This window comes from Salminus brasiliensis, chromosome 12 (genome assembly GCF_030463535.1).
Source record: "Salminus brasiliensis chromosome 12, fSalBra1.hap2, whole genome shotgun sequence".
In the NCBI taxonomy this organism is placed as follows: Eukaryota; Metazoa; Chordata; class Actinopteri; order Characiformes; family Bryconidae; genus Salminus; species Salminus brasiliensis.
In genome coordinates, this window is record NC_132889.1 from 31,582,536 (window position 1) to 31,609,632 (window position 27,097).

At 43.5% G+C, this 27,097-nt stretch overlaps 1 protein-coding gene across 1 annotated transcript in view; it reads left to right on the forward strand.

Moving 5' to 3' along the window:
• LOC140573531 (inactive phospholipase C-like protein 2) overlaps nt 1-27,097 on the forward strand; it is a 104,693-nt gene that overhangs the window by 60,919 nt on the left and 16,677 nt on the right. Inside the window, exons 2-4 of the mRNA XM_072692939.1 lie at nt 6,870-9,359; nt 21,308-21,511; nt 26,216-26,291. Of these exons, the coding sequence (XP_072549040.1) occupies nt 6,870-9,359; nt 21,308-21,511; nt 26,216-26,291 (2,770 nt within the window). The remainder of the gene's footprint in view (nt 1-6,869; nt 9,360-21,307; nt 21,512-26,215; nt 26,292-27,097) is intronic.

Genomic DNA, 27,097 nt, shown 5'->3' on the forward strand with positions numbered 1-27,097 from the left:
CCTGAGCCAAGAGGAGCACCAAAAAGCCAGAGCCACGCCTTCCTGCTCTGAGGAGCAGTGAAAAGCCAGTGCTACACCCCCGAGTGCCAAAAAGCTGGCTCCAAGTCCAAGCAGGGAAAGGAAGTAGTTTGATCCTGGTGATCCTGCCTGATGTCTTAGTGATCCTACTGTGGTGTAAAGGTGATTGGAGGGTGTAGCGCTCCCTCCTGCTCTCCACATCAGGTGCTGAGCAGCTCCAGCTGATCTTAATCAGTGCAGGCCTCTTTAAAATAAAGCTGAGACTGAGGCTTTCTGCTGAAGGCAGAAAAAGCTGTGGGTCCACCAGGGAACGAGTAGGACTGAAAAGTAAAGTTTTGACTAGTGTGAGGTGTGTGTATGTCTGTGTGTGTGTGTGTGTATGTGTGTGTGGGGAGGTTGAAAAGCAGTAGTTTGGACTGTGATTGTACTGAAAAGAAATAAAACTATATCTACGGCGCTCGCCCACCCTGTCTCCAGCTTCCTCCATCCTCCCGGGTGGGCTGGCGTGCAATAACTGCGAATATACCACTCTTATATTTCACGGTTCTGTTTCTCAGACTGGTTCTCAGCTGGCATATCTGTGATCAACACTGCAGGAGGAACGGGGACGGCAAAGGACGGAACTAGTACTAGAACTAGTACAGGCTGAATGAGACAACCTGAATGAGACAATAGCTGGATTTAGGGATTACAGCACTCCAGCAAAAACAGCCATGTCTTATGAACAAAATAGCAGGAGTGTGTCGGCCAGTGTGCAGCAGGGTGAAGGAGACAAAGAGAGAGAGGCTTTAAGGTATCTGCTATATATTATGGGATGGATGAGTTCTTCAGCGTTCCCTGGATACCGCATCCCATCATCTTCCTTGCTGGAGTAACCTTGACTGCAGTGTGTAGGACGGCTGCCTTGAAGAGGAATCACAGTGGAATATACAAGATACTCTACACACACACACACACACACAGATATTGGGATTAAGCTTATAGAGGCAGTGATGCGTTGCAGCCAGGATTCTAATTGATCCCTCTGGAGGACGGACGAGCTTAGACTGGAAAAAAGCTAATAAACACATAAACACCAGCAGAGTTCACACACAGGTTACACAGGTTACACTTATCACTAGACTGGAAGAAAATGTTGCAATCATGCAAAAAACCTTGTATCTCCAAAATAGCAGCTTTACTAACTTTCAATGGGAATCACTGTTCATTTTTTCAAGTCATTTCAGAGCATTTCTATTGGTCCATTCATCCTTAACATCTCACACAATGTACACACAAAGAACAACCGCCAGATTCACATAATGTCAAAAAGGGTTTATGTCAACAATGATGAGATATACATATACACTATATGTCCAAATGTTTGTGGACGCCCCTTCTAATGAGTGCATTTAGATACACCCCAAAAGTTGCACCCATTGCTGACACAGCCTGTAGAGAAGTATTGCCAATTGAATTGGACTCTCTGGAGCAGATCAACCTGAACCTTTTAGGTGGAGTGCTGATCATCCAACATCCTTCCCTGGACAATAGAGGCTCAGTTAATCCAACAAAAGCAGGATAACCTCTTTTTTATTACCTTTGATTTTAGTGAACTAGTGTGTGTATGTGTGTGTGTGTGTGTGTTCTCTACCACAGATGGGTAAAATGCGGCAGGCACATTTCGCTAAACGTAGTGCAGTGACAAATACGTGCACCTTTACCTTTACCTTTACCATGCTCCTTCACTGGTGCCTAACCATTGTCACTGCAAAATATCGATGGAAGGACAGGGGTCTTCATCCCTTTATCTGTCACTCTCTGCTCTCTTTTCTTTGTTCCTGTCCTGGAGGTCATGACAAATACATGGGCCAGATAAAGCATGTGGCCTTCATCCATGAGTAAAGAGAGAGGGGGAGAGAGAGTGAGAGGGAGAGAGAGTGAGAGAGAGAGAGAAAGAGAGAGAGAGAGAGAGAGAGACAGAGGCAGGTAAACAAGACAGCAATTAATCATTGTATCAATCAGATGCATTGTCAGGTGTTTAAACCCCAAAGCTCCTCATCAAAGAGCTTCATATCAGACACACACACACACACACACACACACACACACACACACACATAAACACACACAGACAATACACACAGGGGAATATTCAGCACGGGCGATGAATATCAAAAAGCCACACATGAAACTAAAAGGACGAAAGATTCTTTTTGATATTGAGATTTTTATTATGCTTTTATATGAACGAGGAGGGACGTGTCCATCCACCGTCCTCGAGGACACAGAGTGTGTGTCTCAGGAGAGAGAGTGAGACAGAGATAGAGAGAGTGAGTTGTGTTGTATCAATCACGGTTATCGATAAAATAAATATCACACAATAAGAGATCTTGTTCTCAAATCTGATTGGCCGAGCCATGTTTATTCCTATCTGTAGGTTAGAACTCCCCCCATCACAGGATGCCCCTAGACTGGGAGGCTTTTGACAGTGCAGTTCTGAGCCTCTACATTGGCATGTGAACTTACACTAGATGTCCAAATGTTTGTGGACACCCCTTCTAATATATTCAGCATTCAGGTACTACTGAACTTACAGCTGCAAGTTGCACCCATTGCTGACACAGATGTGCACATGCACATACACAGCTTGTTTAGTCCCTGTAGAGAAGTATTGACAATACAATAGGACTCTCTGGAGCAGTTACATATGAACCTATTGGCTCCATGCCTAATGCCCAGTGTGGGCTAGAGGGGTATAAACCCCCCCAGGAAGCCCCCCAGGAACATGATGATGGCGCTCCATTCAGTACTTGAGTTGGGATGAGTTGGGGATGAGGTGGGGATGGGGATCATCCAACATCCTGACCTCACTAATGGTCTTGTCACTGAATGCAATCAAATTCTCACAGCAATGCTCCAGAATCTAGCAGAAAGCTTTCCCTGGGCAGTAGAGAACATTACTCAACACAACAAAAGCAGCATAGACACATATATATGAGAAGAAATGAGCAGGTGTCCCGATACTTTTGTACAGGGAGTAGACAAGCTGGGTGTTTGCATTTGCACATCTGTGTCAACAATGGGTACAACAATGCATTCATTAAAAGGGGTGTTCACAGATATTTGGACACATAGTGTAATGTTAGGGTGCATGACCGGAAGTGGCCAGGATTAGCAGCTGCTGGCTCTTTAATGTGCAGCCTAGAACCTTCATTCATAGAACTCATATTCATATTAACTTGAGCAGATCAGTGCTGTGACTTTGTGACGTAAATAACGTGCACTCATTAATTAAAGAACATCAGGATAATCACAGTAATGTGCATCAGCAAAGTGAGGACATCCAGACTGCAATCTGCAAATCCGTGTGTGCATGTCTCACTCTACCTGACAGCCGGCTTTCCAGTATGATGTCGACAGTCTACAGTTTAAATAGCGAAGTCTGTAACTTTTTATACACTGCATTGTAGATAATTGAACCCTGTGTGTGTGTGTGTGTGTGTGTGCGCATGTTTGAGTGTTTTCTTTCATGCTCACACGTGTACCACAGTCCAGTGGTTAGGAATGTCATTTGCAGCGTCACTTGCTCTCCTGCTTTCTTATCGTAATCCTAATCACACTGAATCAATTTCTTAAAAAACGATTCCTGAATCGATTCCTTAAAAAAAAAATCCTAATTACACTAAATTGATTCCTTGACAATTCTAATCACACTAAATTGATTCCTTAAAAATCCTAATCAGACTGAATCGATTCCTTAAAAATCCTAATCAGACTGAATCGATTCCTTAAAAATCCTAATCACTCCAAATCAGTTTCTTAAAAATCCTAATCAAACTGAATCAATGTCTTAAAAAACGATTCCTGAATCAATTCCTTTAAAAAAGGTCCTAATCACACTGATTTGATTTCTTAAAATTCTAGTCACACTCAATCATTTCCTTAAAATTATAATAGCACTCAATCATTTCCTTAAAATTATAATAACACTCAATCATTTCCTTAAAATTATAATAACACTCAATCATTTCCTTAAATGTGAATCAGTCATAGATTCACATCTCCTCTATAATGAATCACACTGATCTGATCAGGTAAAGACATCATCACAGCTTAACAGAGGTGGCGGCACGTGTGCCTCACTGCATGCTAACCATCATCCAGCTTACAATGCTTTTTCATTAGCACGGTGGTTTGGAATTTTACTTCACACACACACACACACACACACACACACACACACAGAGAAATCTATATTTGTACAATGTGACAATATAAAAAATTGGCATATTGCCAAACTCCAGTGTGCAGGCATATGCAGTATGCTTCATCAAAGCACTTTCTGACACAGTCTGAGGTCGATTTTGACATGGCTTTATTAGCCTAAGGCCTATAACGCTTTAGGTGTGTGTGTTTGTGTGTGTGTATACCTGCTGCTTTGTCAAAACCCTTTGAATTCCTCAGAAACAGCAGGCATCTGCATGCTTGCATACCCCCCCCACACACACACACTCACACACTGTGCAGAAGCAGCAGGTGTGTACAGGAGTATATTTAGAACCACAACTCAGACCTATTTTGATGTTTCTTTTTTGCTGTAAACATGTATATGCCTGTATGTATGTGTATGTGTGTGTGTGTGTGTGTGTGAAGCTTGCAGGAAGTTGTGGAGGGGGTCATGTCTGAAGCTACAGAATCAAACCCCTCTGCATAAATATCAAAGGGAAACTCTGGGCTGAGGTAATTGCTTCGTAGCTTTATTGGTACAGATGTTGCTCTCTTTGCTTTCCCTTTCCTGCCGTAGTGCAGTGTCTGCCTGCTAGAGCTCTTTCCTGTTTTCTCCTCTATCACAGAGCTGCACCTGCTGAACATTTGATAATCACATATCACGATTCTTCTGTTTCATTTCCTCCAGGGTTTGTAGTACAGGTGGGTGGGTTTGATTTGTGATTATATTTATAAAGGTAAAGGTGCATATTTGTTACTGCACTATGTACAGAAAAATGTGTCCTCAGCTTTTTATCCATCTGTGGTAGAGAACACACACACACACACTAGTGAACTAGGGGCAGTGAGCACACACACACCCAGAGCGGTGGGCAGCCTGCATCAGCGCCAGCATCAGCGCCTGGGGAGCAGAGAGGGTGAAGGCCCTTGCTCAAGGGCCCAACAGTGGCAGCTTGCCGAGCCCGGGTATGGACCCCCGGAGCCCTAACTGCTGAGCCACCACTGCCCCTGTATACCTATAGTTTAGGTATTGAGATTGTGTTGACTCTGCAGAGCTATGATTATACAAACTATGCATGTCTTAAGGGTGCCATTGAAAGTATTTAGAGTATGTATTGAGCTCTTGGCTGTAAAGTAAGTATGTGACTTTTTGGTTGGGGGTGAAAAATGTCCAGATCAGTTTAAGAAGCCAGTTTACAACCCAGTTAATTTGCCTCACAATGAAACAACCCTGAGTTTCCTTTTATGGCGGTTTACAGCACCAAGATAGCTCACAGTAGCCACATAGCATAGCATAGCATAGATAACACCACTACCTGTTAGTGAGCTACCACACCATGTGGGAGACTGGGGTTCGATTCCCAGTCTGGGTGACTGTGCTGCACTACACCAATAAGAGTCCTTGAGCACGACTCCTAACACTACATTAGCCCTCCTCTGTAATACGAGTAACCTTGTAAGTCACTCTGCATAAGAGCGTCTGCTAAATGCTGATAATGTAAATGTAAATGTCTAGCATAGAGTTACAGGATAGAGTTGCTTCCTCTCTGTGTCCTCTCTGTGTTAATTTGGCATATGTGCGATTAGCTAGCTAAGAGGCTTTTAGCCTAGCACCTGTTTGTCTCACCAGTTTCCCCACAACAGTGCCCTGGCTTCCACGCACCGTGGCATTCCCCCAGCTCACCTACATGGATATCTATGCGTTCTCAGATCAGCCTAGTGTTCTTTCTTAGCCCATTTTACAGCTCCGATACAGTTTCCCATAGCCGGTTATACAATCTGTTTTGTCTGCTTGTCTGAATATCTATAAATGTTGTGTATCTTGACCACGTGTTGTCTTTGAACAAGCACCATAGGTCGCATACTACAAGAACCTAAGCAACGTCGTGAGAAAGAACAATACCTGGAAAGAATCTAATGTCAGTCTAACATTTCTTTAAAAGAGAAGTTCTGCAGTGTGGAAGGGTACCCCCTTAGATTCAAGCAACCATGTGAAATGATCTTATCCTGCTGGTAAATAATTTACTACCTTGTAGTGTTCATTTCTTAAATGTCACATTCTTAAATGTCAAGTTTTCTTTTTTTTTTTTGCTGTGGCCTTCATGTGGTTTTGAAATGGCAGCAAATATTTAAGCTTGCGACGCACTGGCTTAATTGCAGCTGGTTCAGGGAGGTGGAGTTGAGTATATTGAGTTAGTGGTTCATTTAAAGTTGAATGTTCACTGTTTTTAAGCTGATCATAAGTATTTTTTCTTGTTGGGAATGCTTGTATAACTTTGGGCTGAATTCTTGTCTTTTGTTACATCTGTATTTAATTCAGAAATAAAGACCTTGTATCTCCATTGTTGAGTTTTTTTTAATTATCTGAATTTGACAGTTGTTCTTTACATTGTCTCTCAATTTCATGATGAATAGACCAATAGAAATACTCTAAAATGATCTGGAAACAAAATCTTTTACACCAACTTTCCATTGAAAGTTCTAAAGGTTTTTTTCCTCTCCTGTAAAGTTGCCTTTTTGTACATACAAGGTTTTTACGTGACAGCGACGATAACCAAATCTGTGGTGTATAATATGTGGTATGTCGAACATTTTCACCCATACCAGTCGTACTGACCACACGTGTCTTGCTCTCTCTGCAGAACAGTTCCAAGCAGCGGCAGGTGAGGAAGAAGACGGTCTCGTTCAGTTCCATGCCGAGTGACCGCAAGATGAACAGCACGGCCGCCTGCATGGCCTTCATGTTGGAGGGATGTGAGATGAAGAAGGTTCGCTCCAACTCCCGCATGTACAACCGATACTTCCTGCTGGACCCAGACCTGCGCTGGCTCCGTTGGGAGCCCTCGAAAAAGGACTCAGAGAAGGCTAAGCTGGAGATCAAGAGCATCAAAGAGGTGCGGCTAGGCAAGAAGACCCCCGTCCTGCGCAGCAACGGCCTGTCGGATCAATTTCCAGATGAGTGCGCGTTCTCAATCATTTACGGAGACAACTACGAGTCTCTGGACTTGGTGGCAAGCACAGCGGATGTGGTCAGCACCTGGGTGATGGGACTGCGCTATTTGGTCTCGTATGGACGGCACATGGTTGGTGTGGCCGAACCCAGCCAGCCCAGTGTGAGAACGTCCTGGATCGGGTCGGTGTTTGAGCTGGCTGACATCGAGAGGCAGGGACACATAGATCTGTTCCGTGCCACGCAGATTATCAAGGGGCTTAATCCGGGCATGAGGGAGTCCCGCATTGAGCTGAAGTTCAAAGAACTTCAGAAGGCCAAAGATTGCTATGGTGAGGGCATTGACTTGGACACGTTCGTAGAGGTGTATTGCGAATTGTGCACAAGGTCCGAAATCTTTTTCCTTCTGGTGCAATTTTCTAGCAACAAGGAGTACCTGGATTCTAAAGACTTGATGCTCTTCGTGGAAGTCGAGCAGGGTGTGGAGGGTGTGACGGAGGAGATGTGTCGTGAAATCGTGTGCAAGTATGAACCTTCAGCGGAAGGCCGAGGCCGCGGCTATCTGTCTATTGACGGTTTCACGCACTACCTCCTGTCGTCTGAGTGCCACATTTTTGATCCACAGCACAAACGTGTTTGTCAGGACATGACCCAGCCCCTGTCTCACTACTACATCAACTCCTCGCACAACGCCTCCCTCCTGGAGGACCACTACTGGGGCTCCTCAGACATCAGCAGTTACGTCCGTGCCCTGCGCATGGGCTGCCGTAGCCTGGAGGTAGTGGTGTGGGATGGTCCTGACTCTGAGCCTGTGGTCTATGTAGGCAGCTCAGTGGCATCCCAGCTGGCCTTTTCCAAAGTCCTCGATGTTATTAACCAGTATGCCTTTGAGAGCTCGGAGTATCCTCTGATCCTGTGCCTGGTGACACACTGCAGTGTCCCACAACAAAGGGTCATGGCCCAGCACATGAAAAAGATCCTGGGGGACAAACTCCACGTAGAACCTCCCAGTCCTGATGAACACTACCTGCCCTCCCCTGAGAAGCTGAAGGGCAAGATCCTTCTGAAAGGGAAGCGACTCCCACCTGAGACCCAAGATTCTGAGGGAGAGGTGACTGATGAGGAGGAGGGGCTCGAGATGTCACGGCGCATGGTCGGCGCAGACATGAAGGACCAGCTTAACGGCATCGGCTCCAAGAGGCTGCGACTTTGCAAGGAGCTGTCCGACCTAGTAACTCTTTGCAAATCTGTCCAGTTCCGGGACTTTGAGTTCTCCAAGAGGGAGCAGAAGCACTGGGAAATCTGTTCTTTCAACGAGGTGGATGCTAACCGCTTTGCTAATGAGTTCCCTGAGGACTTTGTCTGCTATAACAAGCGATTTCTGTCCAGGGTATACCCGACACCCATGCGCATCGATGCCAGCAATATGAACCCACAAGACTTCTGGAAATGTGGTTGTCAGATCGTGGCCATGAATTACCAGACCCCAGGGTTGATGATGGACCTCAATCTGGGCTGGTTCAGGCAAAATGGCAACTGTGGTTACGTGCTCCGCCCTGCCATAATGCGTGAGGAGGTCTCGTACTTCAGTGCCAACGCTCGTGACTCATTACCTGGCGTATCTGCCCAGCTCCTCCACATCAAGGTGATCAGTGGTCAAAACCTGCCGAAACCTCGGGGCTCTGCTGCAAAAGGTGATGTAGTTGAGCCATACATCTATGTGGAGATCCATGGGATCCCTGCAGACTGTGCTGAGCAGCGCACGAAGACCGTGTCGCAAAACGGGGACAATCCTATCTTTGATGAGAGCTTTGAGTTCCAGATCAATCTCCCGGAACTGGCAGTTTTGCGCTTTGTGGTCCTGGACGATGACTACATTGGTGATGAATTTATTGGCCAGTACACCATCCCCTTTGAGTGCCTGCAGCCTGGCTACCGGCATGTCCCACTGCAGTCACTTACGGGAGAATTCTTGCCGAACACCACGCTATTTGTTCACGTGGCCATCACAAATAGGCGTGGTGGTGGCAAGGCTCACAAGAGGGGTCTTTCCGTGAGGAAGGGGCGCAAGGCTAGGGAGTACACTTCGACCAAGACCACAGGAATCAAAGTGGTGGATGAACTCTTCAGGGCTTCCACGCAGCCACTAAGGGAGGCGACAGATCTGCGGGAAAACGTGCAGGTAAGGTCAACTCAGAGAAGAAGGCAATACGGGATATACGGTGCATAATGTGACCGCTGTAGAATACCATGGCATTCTCGCATTAACCTCTGGCCCGTGAGCTTAAGACCCCCTCAATAAGGCACTTTTTGGCCAAGCACAGAAAACAATCATAGCAAATAAGCCTAATGCTGGATAACATGCCCATGTTGGGCCTGGATGGGTAGCCCAACTGGGAATCAGAATGTTTTGTCTACAGGTTCCATATTGGCCCCACATATGAATGCCCAACTGGGTCATTGATGGGACCAGGAGGGGTAAAAATGGGCTGGGTTGTCCGTTACACATGGGGTCTAGATGGGACCCGTGTGAGATTGGGCCAACTGGGTCCTAGTAACAACATGTACAAAGCCAGTCAAAGCCCTTGCCCACATGGAACCCACCTAGCCCACGTTTCACATCTGTAAGTCTCACATGAGCGTGTTGACTGGGTAACCACAGTGTTTTCAACAGTCCTGTATTATAAATGATTTAAATTAGCTATTAAATAAGTGTGCTTGTCAGCAGGGTTTTAACAGGGGCCTGTAAAAATTCTTTATAAGATTCAAAGATCAAAACCTAGCAATTATTGTATGAACCATGCTCCCGGTAAATAAACTCAGAACTTATCAGTGGCGACGGAGGTCCAGTTTTAGTCAATTATGATTTAGGCTGTAATAGGAGGGAATAGCTTGAGGGAAGCAAGAGAAGTTAAATAGAGAATATACATAATGCAGACTGGGTATGTAGGCCTACAAGAGGACAAATTAGAGAGTGTGATAGAAGGAAAGAGAGAGAGAGAAAGAGAGAGAGATCAGTCATTTCTAGTGAAGCTCATTAGCGGTTTTGTGATGCTCTGGAAGCCAAGGAAAACAAAAGGTCTGATCCTGATTCCCCCTGCACTAATTTGGTGTTTTGCTCTCTGACGAAAGCTCTTTGTAGGTCTAATTACTTAACATTTACATCCCACAAAGGAGACTCAACACTTAACACTTGATAATTAGACATGCCATAGCTGGAGTGTATGGCTTGAGATGCTGCTGTTAGATGATGGTTAGAAGGTTTTACCCGGCATTTGGGTCAGGTCCAGTTGCGTTACTGCATCTTTGACCTGAGAATGCTTCTCCGATTTGTCCTTTTTGAATGATATGTGTAAAAGCTCATGTGCCATCAGCGCCCGTGATATTTCCATGATGTCCGTGAGCTCTAGTTGAGGATGAATTCCTAAACTGTATTCCATACAAGTTCCATCCCACCATCTAACGCAGTCTTAATTTAAGAGCACTGAAAGCTCAGGAGACGTGCCGGTAGCTAATTAGACAGGAAAAACATATGGCCTTACTGAGCTTTCCCTCCACTGCTCTCTCCGTTGGGTCCTTGTCTCTTTTTTGTGTGTTCCTTTATTCCTTTTAGCTCTGCGGCAAATGTGAACAGCACTTGGTGACTTTCTTGGAGGGCCACTGGGATGTGATGAACTTTCGGAATTAGCAAAAGCCTTTTTCTGAAGCTCAGAAAGATCTAGCTCCACTGTTTGGTCTGCTGGTTTACTCTTAGTAGACTTCGAACACCAGTCTTCATTGGTTAATCTGAATACTTCTGCCAATTGCCTGTGCTTACCCTTTTTCTTTTAGCATGAATTATTATCTACAGATAGTGACTCAGTTACTAATTCATAATTCCAATGACTTGTACTGATCTTGTGTGTTACTTTTGTGCTGTCTGCTGCCTGATGTCACAAGACAGCTTTACAGAAATCCAGGAATAAGGAATAAGACAAAAAACACTGGTTCTGAGGAGGACTGGTTCTGTTCTGAGTTGTGGTTCCTCCCAAAGTTTCTTCCTTTGCTCAGAGGGAGTTGCTGTGTGACTATGGCTATAAAGCTATATAGCATACTATAGCATAAAAATGCTATATTAATACTTCTGAATGGAATTGAATCGAATCAACTGAGTGTCTCAGATGTTTCAGGCACCTTTTACGGAAAACAAACAGCTGAAAGGATGGGGTTGGACAGTATCATACTGTCTTAAAATACCATGATTACCATGATTTACCATTTATATTTATATTATGATTAAGATCAGAGCAGTTTAACAGTATAGATGGTTTGGTCATTTTTATCAATAATTAATAAATAGTTCTGATCAAAGGAGGATGGGTCGGGTCCCCCTTGTGAGTCTTGGTTCCTCCCAAGGTTTCTTCCTCCAGCTCTGAGGGAGTTTTTCCTTGCCACTGTCGCAGTTGGCTGCTCTCTGGGGGTCTTGGATCCTTCATGACTTCTTACGTTATTTCTTTTTTTTTTCAGTCTTTTACTAATTACTAATCATGTAAAGCTGCTTTGGGACGACAACAGTTGTTAAAAGGTATACAAATAAATTTGACTTCACTTGACTTCAAATATTACCGCAGTATATGGTATTATCGGGGACGGGAGCGCAGATGGTTGTACTGTTAGGTTGCTTCTGTATAATCTCATCCTGCGTTATTCAACAGGTTATCATTCAATAGGTGTCAAATTATTATTCTAATATTAAACTGCTCTGAATCAGGAGAGAGCTGGTTAGCATTAGCTTAGTTAGTGGGATAACAGTGTTTTTAATTGAAAATGTGTTTGGTTTGTTCTAAGCAGTTTCAGCTTTTCCAGTGCTGGTAATTAATGCTGATAATTGATCCATTGGCTGGGTTGTTGTCGTTACTGTGTCTCATGCTCTTCATACACTAGAAGACCTTGAAAACACTCTCATATCTAAAGGCAAGTTCTCATTACTCACAGAGGATTTTGCAAAGACTCCGAATCTTGCAGGGTCACCATTTCCAAGACCACAACTAGATTGTGGTCTTGGTGAACATTTACAAGAAGAGAAACTGTTGAACGATTAAGCAGAAACAGAAGCAGGTTCATGTGTGTGCTGTAGTTTGTAGAAGACGCAGCAGAATGTGCACAGACTGGGTAAATGAACGGGGACAGCAAGGTGCTTTCTGATTGGTGCTGGTGACAGCTCATCTATTGGTCATTCACAATGTCTACATGACAATTTGAATAAGCCAAGACTGGGAACATGGGCCTGTATGGGTAGCCCCATCTGGGGAATCAGAAGGTTTTGCCCACAGCTTTCATATAATATCATATATGGATAGCCACCAGGGTCAGTGATGGGATCAGGAAGGGTTAAACATCGGCTGATAAATCGGCTGGTTAAACAGTGTGCTGTAACTCGTACATGCAAGACTCACATGTAGGGACGCACCGATCTTACTTTTCCTGTTTTAATACAGAAACATAAACTTTCGTCCGATACCGAACCCATTGTTGAATTAATGAACCATATCAATCGAAATGTGTGAGAGATTTAATCATCGTATTAACAACTAAAAACGAAATATGGCTGTCCCCCATTGCAGGAGCAAGTGTTCCAATGAACAGTTCAGCTCTGGACTCTATTACTGAAAAACGGCAGAAACAGCAAAACTGTGGATTTTATAAAAGGGAACTGTGATTTAAATCTTGAATTTACTGACTTTTAGTGAAAAAACTGTAATCTGTTGATTCTGGATGCTTCTGGGACTCAAAACCCCTGCTCGCCCCCTCCTCCCTACGCAGCTCTAGAGTAGGGTTACCGTGCTGGTTAGGTAGGGTATGTCTTGCTGTTTGCTATGGCATGTGTATCATGTCTGTAGGATACTCTGATCCTGAGTTATGAAGTCTAGAATACCGGTGGGGTTCATGGGTGAATGGATCAGACCTGTGGATTGGCGTAATTATCCGATACCCGGGATACCATGACCGATATCCGTTCCTAGTATCAGATCGGTGCATCTCTACTCACATGATTTTATTGTGGCATCGGACATTTCTCTGCGACTGTGAAAGTTCACATTAGCCAGTAACCCACTTGCTAGGCTACACAAAAACTACCTAAAATATTCATCACAGTGGAAAGAACCCAGTAAAACGACACAACCGCGTTAACCCAGCAGATCAAAAAAATCTAAACCAGCCCAGCAGTTTGTAAAGAGTGGTAATTATCAGTCTGATCTGGGAAATTTAAAATGTCTAGAATTTGACAGACTGGCTTTTCTCATGTGTGATAAGGCAGAGATAAGGATATTGCAGAGACGTAGGTTTTTGACAGCTTTTTTGACATTATTTAAATCACTGCTCTGAGTAGAGCTGCACAGTGTATCAAACCGTCGTCACTGTGCTGGCCTTTACAGCCCTGACAAAAAGGCTACAGTGAGCAGATGATGCGTCCTCTGAGCTCCAGATTAGTTTCCGAGCTTATTTTGCTGAATCAAATGACTCACATGATTCCAATAAAATGTGAATCATTTTGGTTAAATCAGTGTAGGTAAATTTTTCATCATATTACGGGGTAATATGTTATAGGCATATCACAGTTGGAGGATGTAGCAATATACTGTCGTCATATCAAAACCTACTAACTTTTACCTCAATGTACATTTAAAAATGAGCCAATTTTCTATTTTCAATCTGTAAAATCTCTGTTTCCAGCCCGTAAAAGCATGTTATTATGGGATCTGGGCCCTGTTGTGCTTTACAATATGCTTATCTGAGCATATCATGGGGCTTGCCAATACATCCACAACTACATACATATATAAAGGCTGATTTATGAGAGCCTGTAGACAACCAGTACCTTAAAATAGCAGCTTCAGAATCATGCTGATGCTTCACTGACTGTAACAGGGAGAACGGTGTCTCTGTCACTGCCACTTCAAGCTAGAACGCAGCTGCTGCACTATGAAAACTTGGTGGAGTCCCACAAGACCTCTCACGAAAACCTGTGTAATGCTGTGTAACCCGAGTCATATTAGTGTAAAATACCGCCTCAGTCCACATGCTTCTTTACCTTCAGATGCCACTTCCGTATCTCTCAGCTTGTCAACAAATGTATGTGTACAGCTGTCCATTGCTAAATTTGTACAAATTTATTGTACTCATAGTTGCTAAGTAAAATACACTATATTGAAAAAGAAGTATTGGGACACCTGCTCATTCATTGTTTCTTCCTAAATCAGGTGAATTTAAATAAAAACTTTGGAGCATTGCTGTGAGGATTTGATTGCATTCAGCGACAAAAGCGTTACTCAGTCAGGATGTTGGAGGATCACCACCCCACCTCATCCCCCAACTCCCCAACTTATCCCAAAAGTATTAGATGGTGCAAATCTTTCATTCCAGAGAACACAGCTCCACTGCTCCACAGCTCAATGCTGGGGGGCTTTATACCCATTTAGCCCACACCTGGCATTAGGCATGGTGCCAATAGGTTCATGTTTATCTGCTCCAGAGAGTCCTATTCCATTGGGAGGACTTCTGCATTTGCACAAGTAGCTAAATGCATTCATTAAAAGGGACGTCCACAAACATTTGGACATGCAGTGTTTTTTACATATAAAGTTTTGCTGATTTCAACATGTTTCGCCCACCTCAGTATTTACTGTGTAATAAGCCTGAACATTTATCACTGGATAATAAGCTGGATAAATAAGCCTGAAAAAATATATTGATGGTATGAAACATAAACATAAACACACACACACACACACACAGAAAAAGTGCCTGGAACAAATTATCCAGACGTGTTCCGGAAGCGACATTTTCCCGCGCTCTTTTTCTGTGTGTGTGTGTGTGTGTGTCTTTGTGTGCGTGAGTTAATCGTGGGATTTGAACCATAATTCGAGAGGCCATTAAACTGGAACGGGGGAAGGGTGATGTAAAAGAGAGAAAACTGAGGAACGTGCATCAAACGCGAGGAAAAAAAAAGTGTGTGTGTGTGTCCGAGTCTCCATGTGTTATGAGCCAGTAAATAGTTCCCCCGTGGGAAGTGAATGTCCCAGTGCATATTTCCTCTGTTCTTCAGTTTAAACAAACCCTTAATCTAACTCACACCCCGTCACAGAGAGAGAGAGAGAGGGAGAGAGAGAGAGGCAGGCAGGCTCAGCCACACATCCTAGAGAGGTTAGCAGTGTGAAGGACATCTGGTCTGACCCATGGTCCAGATATCACTCACCACCCCCCAGCTGGAGACGGAGCAGAAGAAGCACGGCCTCCAGAGTGAGGATATTGAACTTTCACAGGAAGAAGGTTGAGGGTTTCGGAGGGCCGGACTGATGTCATTGAGGCTGATACCAATTCTAAAGAGCATTAATCTCTATTAATCAATAATCAATTTTTAAATGACTATCAGTTCATAGTTGTTTATATTTCATAAAGCCGAACACACAGCAGAGACTCACAGGGTCAGTGAAGAGATGTGGTTGACCTTTGTTCAGACAATAGAGTGACAATCACTGAGCTCTGTAGCAGCCATTCAACCCCGTCACATTCAAAAATGTCACAGGCTTGAATGTGACGGGGTTGACCGGTGTGTGATAAACTGGATAATGGCTTTCTTTGCCAGCGTACGCTGTTATACAAAATTGCGATTTCACATTTTCATTGCCGTACTTCACACAATGGCAAATATTTTTCATGTGAAAATGTGTTAACTAAGATTTGAAGCAGGAACAGGGTTGAAACATTGAGCTTGATAAGCTTGATCATTTAGATCAAATTCAATTAAATTACCTCTGTTCCAAAAGGGAGGTCAAAGAGACGCTGATGTCACTTCCTCAGAATGATGTCAGAAAGATCAAAATGATTTTTTCAGTGGGAGAAATGAGAAGCTTTGCAGGGTTAAATGAGTAACAGGAAATGCTGTAATATTTAGAACTGTGTAGATCATTAAAAACAAATCATATTTTCTGAGGTTGATTTTGGTTGATTTTGATGTTTATAAACTGAAGAGTGTGATATTGTAGCATTTTGTGTTGCTATTAATAGACTGCATAATTTACTACATGCTAAAGACATGTTAAGCTAATATGCAGCGTTTTGGCAGGGGCCTGGTATCATGATACGTATCACGATACAGGGGTTATGATTCAGTACATTGTGATATATTTTGCGATACTTAGCAAGGCGATATATAGCAATTTTTTTAATCAATTTTTAGGAAAACTGTCTAAAATAATCTACAAAAAATCTAAAAGTGTACTATCATATTCATGAAAATCTGAGCAGTTGACTTTTTCTGCATTCAGAAGACTGGGGTCAGAATTGCTAAATATAATATTCACAATATATATTCTATATATTAATACCCCCCCACACACACACTTACACGCAATGCATTGTGAGTTACATTTTAGTGATGTTTCTAATTGATAATATTAACCATACATCATATGAACAAAAGTATTTGGACATCTGGGCATTCATTGCTTCTGTCTCAAGGGTATTAAAAGAGAGTTTGAATTCTCTCTGTCTCTACTGTCCAGTGAAGAAGGCTTTCTACTAGGTCTTTAGATTATCACCACCCCACCTCATCTCCAACTCCCCAACTCATCCCTAACGTTTTGGCTGGAGCACCGTCCATCATCCCAGAGAACACAGTTCCACTGCTACAGCTCAATGCTGGGGGGCTTTATACCCTTCTAGGTTCACTGTTATCAGGCATGGTGCCAATAGGTTTATGTTTAGCAATACTTCTGTACAGGGACTAGATTAGCTATGTGTAAAAGTAGCTGAATGGATTCATTAGAAGGGGTGTCCACAAACCTATGGACATATAGTGTATGTAGTGCAGAATCCTACAGTGGCTTATATACAGTAAATAAAATCTATGTTGTGTAACAGCTTAAACGTGTAGATTTAAGAAGTACATGGATAAGAACATTCACAATGTCCTTATCGTCCTCACGCATACACATGTGAGGGAGGTGAAAGTGTGGCTGGTTACACATTCCCCACATTCCTCCTTATTTGCTGAAGCTTGTATGAGCAGCGGTGTTATTTAGTGTTAGGAGACTACCGTTAAGAGTTGCAGCCGCAGTAGCTGCTAAATTCAGGAACAGGCCTCAGATACACACTGCAAGAATATTTACCCACAGAATTACCCCAATCAGCCATAACATTAGCTCTACTGACCGGTGAAGGGAATAACACTGATTATCATTATCTCCAGCGGCTCCAGCTGCATATTAGGCAGCAGGTGAACAGTCAGTTCTTGAAGGTGATGTTTGTGTTTAAAGCTGGAGAAATGGGCGTAAGCGTAAACGTAAGGATCTGAGCCACACAGACAAGAGCCAAACCGTGGTGACTAGAGGACTGGCTCAGAACATCTCCAAAATATCAGGCAGGTGTTTCTGGTTTGCAGCGGTCAGTACCTACCAAAAGTGTTCCCAGAAAGGTACTGGTATTTCTTGCTCCTGAGCTCCCCCTAAAGTCTGGAGTTACACAGCACTCACAAGCGCTTTACCAAAGTGACACAGTACAGTAGCCGACGCGCTCTAAGAGTGATGAGGCGAGACAGCGCCATCTACCCACCTGGAGAGATCACGGACAATTGTGCTGTAGTGGCCACAGATCCTTACTTAGGAAAAATACAGAAACATCTGATACTAACATATTTGGGTGGGGGTATGTCTGTGTGTTTTGTGTGTTTTGTGTGTGTGTGTGTGTGTGGGGGGGGGGTGTCTGGTCATTAAAAGCACGTTGAGTTGTTTAAAACTGTAATTTTAGTGAGAAATGAGACGTGGACGCACACTCAGTCAGACAAGGATGAGGGATTTCTTTATATCCTCAGGGCAGACCGCCAGTTTAGCTTGGCTGAAGGTGAGAATAGCACAGTTTTGTATTGATGTGTGTGCTTTGGGGAGTGTGTGTGTGTGTGTGTGTGTGTGTGTGTCTGGGGGAGACGAGGTTTGTGATCTGAAGAGTGCTGTATGGGGACAGGGTGGCTGGCAGATGCTGTTTGGCTGGGTTCACATGCCAAGATTCCTGTATTTGAGGCTCACACATACTCACACACACACACACTCCCCAAAGGACACAGTCACGACTCAAACACTGTGACTTTAATACACACACACACACACACACACAAAAATACACACGTTTGTTTTTATATCTTGTCAGGACATGAGTGAAACTCATATATACACACTATATGTCCAAATTGTTTTGGACACCCCTTCTAATAAATGCACCCATTGCTCTCACAGGTGTGTAAATGCACACACACCTTGTCTAGTCTCTGTAGAGAAGTACTGCCAATGGAATAGGACTCTCTGGAGCAGATCAACATGAACCTGTTGGCACCATGCCTAATGCCAGGTCTGGGCTAGAGGGGTAGAAAGCCCCCCAGCATTGAGCAGTGGAGCAGTGCAAGTTGTTCTCTGTAATGATGGTTGGTGCTTCATCCAATCAATGCTTTTTTTCCATTGGTCCATTCCCAGTGACACCATGTGTGCATATACTAAGTCCTGACCAGGCAAGTGTCACAGCTTATTACAAGTATTACTATATATAACCTTCCCTTTAAGTAGTACAGCTTTCAGTGTTTTACCCATTTAGCCCACCTTGCTCTATATATACACGCATATACACACACACACACACACACACACACATATATATATGTATATATGTCAGCTGTCAATTAGAATATATATATACATATACATATTATAATTCAAGTAAAAACTCATCATATACACACATGGTTTGTCTATTGAGTGTGTGTGTATGTATGTGTGTGTGTGTGTGTGTGTGTCAAATCACACAGCTCTAGAAAACAGAAGAGTGGTCTGAGTCGTGACTATGTGCTATGGGGAGTGTGTGTGTGTGTGTGTGTGTGTGTAAACCTCAAACACAGTAATCTTGGCACGTGAACCCAGTCAAATGCATCTGCTAGCCACCCTGTCCCCACATGCAGCAGTCAGCACAATGTTCACCTTTCCCAGACACACACACACACACACACACACAGAAATATTATATATGTATATATATGTATATATATATATATATATATATATATATATATATATATATATATATATATATATATATATATATATATATACTACACTGCCTTAACTTTGTTCTTAGTTAATAAAATGCTCTTAACTGTGAATGGAAGTCAATAAGAGTTTGTTCCAAGTCATTTAGAGCATTTCTATTGGTCCATTCAGTGCTATCTCCATTGACTATTCTGTTGTTGCTATTTGTAGGCGCATCGCACACGGTCTGGGAAGGCTTGCTGAAGCGGTGGAGCCTGCTGAAGCGCCTCACCTCTAAAATAATGGGATTTTATTCTGTGTATCTGTGCACTGCTGTGCGGAATTGCACACAATTCACTGCCAAGATAGCAATGAACGTCTGACTGTTGGCGTCTGCCTAGGCTGTTTTCAGTCAGTGGTGCACCTCCTGTGTTTTCCGTTGCCAAGATAGCAATACGCCAGAAACTGACCTGAACACACCTCATCTCGAGACCACCACGTCCATCAGCGTAGATATATTCACAAGCACCGTTGCTATTTAAACAATGCAGACGGAAGCCGTCCAAAAACACAGCAGTGAGCATCGCGACGCGCCTTGCTCAGGGGGTGAGATAGGGGGCTGTGTCTTACATGAGTCTTTGATGAAGGTCATTGAGACTGAGAGAGACATTTATGACATTTATGTCTTCGCCCGTCCTCACGTGCCAATCCGAGCCAAAGGCAAAGCTAGGTTCTCCTCTGTACTGTGGCACAGAGAGCCGAGTGTGCTCCTGTTACAAACTACTGCATGACTTTCCCTTAGCCGCTAACTCGACAGTGAGCGCCCACTGTCCCCAGCTGAGTGTTTCTCCCAGTGAAACAGCTCACGGGTCATGAGGAAGCAAATGAGCTGATACGCTCTGAAATAGCAGAGGTCATTTTAGAGGCCTGGCTCACCCAGCTGTGTGCGCAGTGGCAGTCCTCAGGTCTCGCTAAGCGGTGCTGCATGTAAAACTGGAAATGCGTGATCTGTCCAGAATGAGGAAAGGAGTAGTTGATGATAGGGGTTTATGAAAATATCGATATATCGATATAAGTATCGCGATACTATGTTCGCGATACTGTATCGATTCTTAAAAACACAGTATTGATTATTGATCAATAGAATACACGTAAATGTACGATTGATTGCAGACATTTCGTTTGTGTTCATTTGCGGTGTGTTTAAACTAGTGCTGTCAATGTTAATGTTTAAAATTTGATAAAAAACTTGCACATGCATTTTCACTTGTGATTAATCAAATTAACAGAATATTGTTGTAATTAATGCAATTAAACTTTTTTTATCGATTGACACCACTAGTTTAAACCCGACCTTTTTTTTTTTTTACTCAGATTTGATGTATATGATGGTGTGTTAATTTTCAGACTGACGGTTTAACATTTATCTAATGATTGATTTATAACTGTGCAGTGTTCACTCAACTCAACGCTGTGTTTGGTCATTTTTCCATTTTACAATGATTGAGATTGCATGAATCCCACATAAACATTATTCCCTGGTTTTACTGTATACCATGGTATTATTTTGAGCTGGTGTAATGGTATGAAAGAGTGGGCACCGCCTAATTCTATCTACATCTCTTTAGTATATATATTATTTAAACCTACTCTAGGTTTTTATCATGTATAATGTACCAATATTCACATCACAGGTCTTTTACTATTTGCTTTTACTGTTTTAAGACTATGAACTAAGACATGTTATTCAGTAACCACAGGGGCATCTGTACAAACAGGTGGGGCTATACTCTGGAAATAGAAGTTTGTTATAACATAACAGGTGTATTGTTACATCCTGTAATTACAGTATTTTTACTGCATATTTATTATACAATGCATTCTTGTTGCTCCCAGTAAACACACATGTAGATTATTAGGTTTCGGTCTAGGCCGCAGATTGCTTTAGCAAATTCCACACAGCCGTGTAACTCATCAGGCATTACAGGAATTACAGGACATTAAATTTCCTTTAAATGTGTATGCTTAAGTAGCCATACATCCTTCATGCTGTGTGTGTGTGTGTTTTTCTCTCTGGCAGAACGCCATGGTGTCGTTTAAGGAGCTGTGTGGCCTGACCCCGGCGGCTAACATGAAGCAGTGTATCTTGACCGTGTCCTCTTGGCTGCTGAACAGCGAGCGCTGCCTGCGGGTCACTGTGGACTTAAGCGAGGCCTATCCCACCATGGAGGCGCAGGGACCTGTCCCAGAGCTGCTGCGCAAAGTCCTCACCGCCTATGACACGGTACGCTAACACACCAGAGCAGGAACAGCGGCAAGCTGTACTTTGTGTTCTTTGAGATCCATGGATCCAGGCTGCTCAGCTGTTTACTGTATATTAGAGAGCATGCATTCATATAGTGACTTTAAGCAGAATTTGGGCGAAAAATACAGACCGCGTTCTTCTCCCCCTGCCCCAAAAAACACATGCAGCCCTTAAAGGGTATTTCATGTATATTTGCCATGAAAGTCCCAGTAAACAGGATGTGACATCTTCAGCATGAACAGCTAACAGCTACTTCATTTCTGAATCATGTAGAAAAATCCACACCCACGACTTTTTACAAAAACGAAAGACTCTGAAACTGTAGAACAGCACCCTGAATGATTTTGAGCTTAGCTGGCCGTGTTTCACACAGAACTGGCTAAGCACACATACTTTCAATGCTGGAGACGTCACGTCCTGTTTACCACAACATTCATGGAAAGGATGAACGCGTGTAGAACTACCTCGCCACTAACTCCATTTTACAAGTAGTGTCATACAGTGTTATCTGCAATATTACCTTCTACCAACTACCACTTCATCACTATCACCTACACCCAGCTTCATAGAAACTGGACAGCCTACTAGCTGAAGAACAAAACTATCTACAGCATATTACACCACCATGCTATCGTATACTGTATTGTATTGCTGTGTTCTCGCAGTCATCATCTGAGGAAGAGAACAGTAGCCTATTCACTCAAGAACTGATCTACACATGTGGCGGGTTAAGAACAATTTGGAATGGCATTCTGAATCAAAGAGCAGCAAAAAATAAAGGCAGCATGTTGTTGCTTTTGTATAGTGTTAGAAAAGCCAGAAAGTACAGAAAGCTCGTATTATTTTACCATAGCCAGTATGGAATATCTCTTAATATCTCATGATAATTGCATTTCTACAAAGCATCAATCCACCTCATTCACCTGTAACCTAGCCACGACCATATAAAAAAGTATAAACTAGACACTAGTAAATAGTAAGAATGCACCCAAAGTGGTGGGCAGTTGGAGAAAAGCATCTGTTCCTTTACACCTTCCACACCCACCTTCCTGCTGGTCCAGGGAATTGAACTGGCAACCTTCTGGACCCAAGCCCACCTTTCTAATCTTTCATTTAAAAATACACAACATGGATAAAAATATTGGGACACATGGGACACTCTTCAGGTGTTTCATTCAGTCCCATTGCCACAGGTGTATAAAATTAAGCACCTAGCCATGCAGTCTGCCTTTCCACACATTAATGAAAGAATGGAGCTCACTGAATTCCAGTGCGGTTCTGTATTAGGAGCCCCCATTGCAACAACAAGTCAGTTGGTAAAATATCTTCTCTTTTAGATTTTTCAGCATCAGTGCCAGTGCTCTGCTGACTCAATAACTGCTGAGCTCCAGACCTGCTCTGGCATTAACATCAGCACTAAAACTGCGTTAGGAACTTAATGGCATGGGTTTCCATGGCCAAGCAGCTGCATGCAAGCTTAACATCTCCTAAAACAATGACAAGCATTGGATTAGGTTGTGTAAAGCACACCACTACTGGACTCTGGAGCAGTGGAAATGTGTTCTGGGGAGTGATGAATCATGATCAGTCTGATGGGCGAGTCTGGGTTTGGTGAATGCCAGGAAACGTTACCTGCCTGAATGCACTGTGCCAACAACAAAGTTTGGTAGAGGAGGGATAATGCTATGGGATTGTTTCACGGAGGTTGGGATATAGGCAGCTTAGTTCCAGTGAAAGGAAATCTCACTGCTTCAGCATACCAAGACATGTTGGATAATTGTACGCTTCTAGCTTTGTGGAAACAGTTTGGCATGAATGTGCCCCAGTGCACAAGGCAAGGTCCATAAAGGCATGGCTGGGTGAATTTGGTAGTAAAGAACTTGATGAGCCCCCACCTCAACCTCAACCCCTTCAAACACCTCTAAAATGAACTAGAACGAAGATTGCGAGCCAGGGCCTCTCATCCAACATCAGTATCTGACCTCACAAATGCTTTTCTGGATGAATGGGCAAAACATCTCCAGTAGAAAGCCTTCCCAGATCAGCGGAAACTGCAAAATCAGGCCCAACTCCATACTAAGTCATATAGATTTATAATGGGATGCCACAAAAGCTCCTGCAGGTGAAAAGTGTAGATGTCCCAATACTTTTGTCCATATAGTGTAAGAATTATTTGAAACCTTTAATGCACTCAAACATGGCTGTTTTATCTTTGTAAGCGCTCTATAAAACCCGTCCAGCCAATGGATACAACATAATGTATTAGTGGGCGGAGCATGCCTAGGTCAAGTGGAGTACAGTACGCGGAACCCGCTGATGGTGCATTACACTGCAGCATATACACCCTTCACTCACCTACAATCTCACACTAGCCTCTCTCACACACTGTGACACAGTGCACGGTTATTTACTTCGCTTATCACAGACATGACACAATGTGTCAGACTCTACACACACCCACACACACGTATACACACATACACACAAAACAGGCACTGTGTTACCCCTTGCTGTGCACTTTCCCTGCAGTAATGTTCCATACTGATCTGAGCAGACAGCCTCATGTATAATTTGTGGGAGTGTGTGTGTATTTGTATAAAGCACAGCTGAAAGCAGCTGCCGTAGAATACTGTGTGCACTGCGAAAGGCCTCCCTCTGTATGGTAGCGTAGTCTTCACATTCTGCCCTGTTGTCTAATAAAGAAGTATCTGATGTACGCAGCTTAATTTTCCTTAATTAGTTAGTTGCTCAGCTAAGACATAAACAACAGTACCTAGCATTGCTACAAACAGTAGCAACAACTTGTTTTGTAGCTAATAGCATGTCAGGCAGTGTCTGAATCCACACAAGCAGTGTGTTCAGTTGTTGTTTGGTGTATTAATAGTGAGTATGGGACTTTGGTTGGGGTGAAAAATGCCCAGATGTCGTTTACCACCCTGTTATATTACCTCGGAATGAAACACACTGAAATTCCATTTCCATGAGAGCTAGTGAAAAAAAATAATAATTAATTAATTAATTATTCCAGAGTCTTACTGGAAAGTGTGGCTGTCCTCTCACAGTGTCCTCTTATGCTGTTAGCAACAAATTAGAAAGTGTAGCCAGTTAGCTTTTAGCCTTGCCTCCACTCGCTTCCCCAGGTTTGGCTTTCTCCCAGTCTTACTGGTAAAAAAATAAGCCAGTACTTTCCCTTCTGATGTCTGTTAAGCGCCAGTTTGGTTCAGCTGAGGCAGTCCGTTGTAGCTTATGTTGGAGAGAAGTAATGTAAAAGCTAGCATCATCTTGTGTTAGCTTTTAGCCAGCTTTAGATCCCTGTTTGCTCCCACCTGGCTTTTGCTTTGGTGAGTGCCGAGTTAGAGCTCCCCTTCTGCGGACACTGGCACAGGAAAAGCCGCAGGCACGAGGCCTGGTTCACGGACCAACCCCTGTTCTCAGAAGTAGCAGAGTAGCAGTAGAGTTGAGTGGTGATAAGCTGCTTTCCAGTATCAACAACACCCTCTTCTACATCTAGCAATGCCAGAGGCGCTGTGCCGGGTTTTGCGCCCCATGAAAAGATATTACACTGGGCCCAGTAATAGTAAAAGTATTCCAAACTGGCGGCAGGGTCATGGGCATCCACGGCTCATTGATGCGATCTATTGAGGCCCCACCTCACAACAGGATCTGCTGCTAAAGTCTTGGTGCCAGACACCACAGGACACCTTCAGAAGTCTGGTGGAGCTCATGTTTTAAATGCTCCGATCTGCTGTGGTGGCCTGAGGGGGGTTTGCTCAGTGTTAAAATCTGGATTTCCATTGAAGACTCCGAGGTTGACGTCCTGAGATGCTTTCTAATCAGGGTTTGAACTTTGTTAATGTTTTTACTGGACATGCAGACTTGACTGGTAGACAATCTTGACTGGTCTGCAATCAAGTCCTGGGTTTCTCAACCCATTACTTGAAGGCCACCAGACATTTCCTCATTTTTCCTCATTTTTCCTTATGTAATGTGTTGGGACAGCAATGGTGCAGAAACATGAACCCATCAAGCAGGACCCAAGGATTGCCCTGTGGGCTGAGAAACCCTGAGAAACCCTGTTCTACAACATTATAGACCATTCTGGTTCAGTAAAGCCTGGTGTACTGACGTAGCAAGCATGTGACATCACTGCCATATTGTCACACCGAATCTGTGCAGAACTCTCACACATACACACACACACACACACACATACACACACGAACTCACACAGGCAGTGGCCGAAGACTGACCTCAGCATCATCACATTGGAACTCACATTGGTCTGAGAAGCCTAGCGGGGGCTCTCAAGTAGAACAGAGCTTCGGTCAAGAGTCGCTAATTTAGAAAAGCGCACACACACTCTCACTGATGACAGTCTTTAAACACACCATAAAAACAACAGATATTTGTGAGTGTGTGTGTATGTGTGTGTGTGTGTGTGTGTGTATTTCTAAATTGGCCCTTAAGTGAAGTCACAGTGCACAGAGTGGCTCTAATCTCCCCTCACTTTTCTGCAGAAAGCACATTTACTGTCTATTCGGGTTGGTGGAATGACTCTACATCTTTCTGTCAATACTGTACACACCTTGGTGTGTGTGTGTGTGTGTGTGTGTGTGTATGTGTTTGTCCCACTTCCTGCGAATACTTGACTTCCTGTTTTCTTTTGTTGCTGACTTCCTGCAGATGATCCAGACGAGTCGCACCTTGATTGAATCAGCGGACAGCGTCTACTGTAAACTCACACAAGCACAACGAGCAGGTAAGAGTACAGTACCTCTGTAAAAGTACCTAATAATATGTCCTATATGTGTTACATACTGTATACATCATCACCGTCAGTGAAACCTTGTATCTCCATTTTACTTTTACACACAACGTGAAAATGCTGGGCTTTACATTGTCTCACAATTTCATAATGAATGGACCATCAGCGGCTGAAATATGAGAGAGTACAATTGGCCGTGCTCTCTCCAGGTGGGTAGATGGCGCTGTCTCCCCTCATCACTCTTAAGCGATGTTGGTCGGCATAGGCGTCTGTTAGCTGGTGTGGTGGAGAAAGGGGACCTGGCGCTTTCCTCTGAGCGACACGCGGCTGCCTGGCAATAAAGCATCGACAGTTTGAAAAGAGGCGGTGGCTGGCTTCTCCAGTCCTTACCCTGTTGCATTAGAGGAAGATTGAGAGAACAACAGATGTGTCCCTGGTCCACTCTGTGCTAACCACACCGGACAGAAAAGCCACCACAAACTAATTAACATATTAGCATTATCAGAAGAGCTCTCAGTGGACTGTGGAGGACTGTTCTGATTGACAGTTCAATATTTTCAGAATGATCTGGTCACACAACATACACAGATCCGTGGACCCAGCTGGAGCGAGGCGTCACACTCCTGAATGCCTTTTATTTAAGCAGTATTAGCATATGAAGAGAAGAGCAGTGCTTCATAATGGGATGTTTTACTGTCTGCTTATGTATAGAGCAGCAGGAGAGCACAGTACTGACACACACACACACACACACACTCACACACACACTCACACACACACACCGCCTGTACCATAAGAAC